General features: G+C 60.6%; 1 protein-coding gene across 1 annotated transcript in view; it reads right to left on the bottom strand.

The window, feature by feature from the left end:
- Nucleotides 1-247, bottom strand: part of PCGF2 (polycomb group ring finger 2) — a 16,375-nt gene extending 16,128 nt beyond the window's left edge. Inside the window, exon 1 of the mRNA XM_029965857.1 lies at nt 8-247. Coding sequence (XP_029821717.1) covers nt 8-119 — 112 coding nt within the window. The 5' untranslated portion in view covers nt 120-247. The remainder of the gene's footprint in view (nt 1-7) is intronic.
- Between the last annotated feature and the right edge of the window lie 910 nt (nt 248-1,157).

The raw sequence follows: 1,157 nt of genomic DNA, 5'->3' as shown, positions 1-1,157 counted from the left end.
CACTCACAGGAGTGCAGGCACTCCACGATGGTGGTGGCGTCGATGAAGTAGCCGCCGCACAGGGCGCACATCAGGTGGGGGTTCAGCTCGGTGATCTTTATCCTGGTGGTCCTGTGCATTTTGGAGCAGCACCACGGCGGGTCCTCCCTGCAGGGAAACACCCCCTTAACGGCAGCTCCGTGTAAGGCTGGGACCTGCAGGGCTCACTTCACCCTTCAGGGAGCAAATCCAGTGCCACCCTCAGCCCTGGGAGCGCCGGGGCACCCTCAGCCCTGCACCCCTCCAGCCCTGGGGGTGCACAAGCAGCACCCACACATCTCCCCCCGTGCAGCCCCTCCCTCTGAGCACTGCCCAGCTCCCTCTGCCTCATGCTTGTGTCTCCCTGGGGTCCCCAAATGGGTCCCCAAGGTGCTGAGACACCTCTGAGTGGGGACAAATCCCCCCTGCCAGCCAGTCCCTCGCCCGGAGCTCCCGTGTGTGCACACACGGACACGCAGACACACAGACACACAAACACAGACAGACAGACACACAGCCACACGGACACACAGCCACACGGACACACAGCCACACAGCCACACAGCCACACAGACACACAGACACACAGACACGCACACACACAAAGTGTATTTTGGGTTTGGTCCACGGAAAAGGTGCTTCCAGCCACCATCCCACGGTTTCCATAGAAACCCCCCAGCCCTGGGTTGGCCACCCAGAAGCCCCGAGGGTGTGCCAGGCCGGGTGAGCCCAGGGGGCACGGGCAGTGTCCCCCAGCAGGGGCTGAGGACACCGGGAATCGCCCCCTTCCCGCTCCAGCGCTTCCACGTTTACCACGGGAGACGGCGGAGCCCGAAATCGCTGCAGTTTTATTGTTTCCATGGCAACCCCGATACTTGGAGAGGAGCCAGAATATTATTACAACCATCCGAGGAGAGGGGGAGAGGGGAGAAGGATCCCTGGGATTGTGTAAATGAGTGTGGGCGCACCCACAGCCACCCCCGTGGGCACCCCCCACACACCAAGAGGAGGCACACGTGTGTAACATCTGTACACACATGTACACACCTGTACACACATGTACACACCTGTACACACACCTACACACCTACACACACCTGTACACATCTGTACACACATGTACACACCTGTACACACAC

This window comes from Manacus vitellinus, unplaced genomic scaffold (genome assembly GCF_001715985.3).
Source record: "Manacus vitellinus isolate BGI_N305 unplaced genomic scaffold, ASM171598v3 scaffold_120_pilon, whole genome shotgun sequence".
Lineage (NCBI taxonomy): Eukaryota > Metazoa > Chordata > Aves > Passeriformes > Pipridae > Manacus > Manacus vitellinus.
This window is presented reverse-complemented; position numbering and strand designations above follow the sequence as displayed.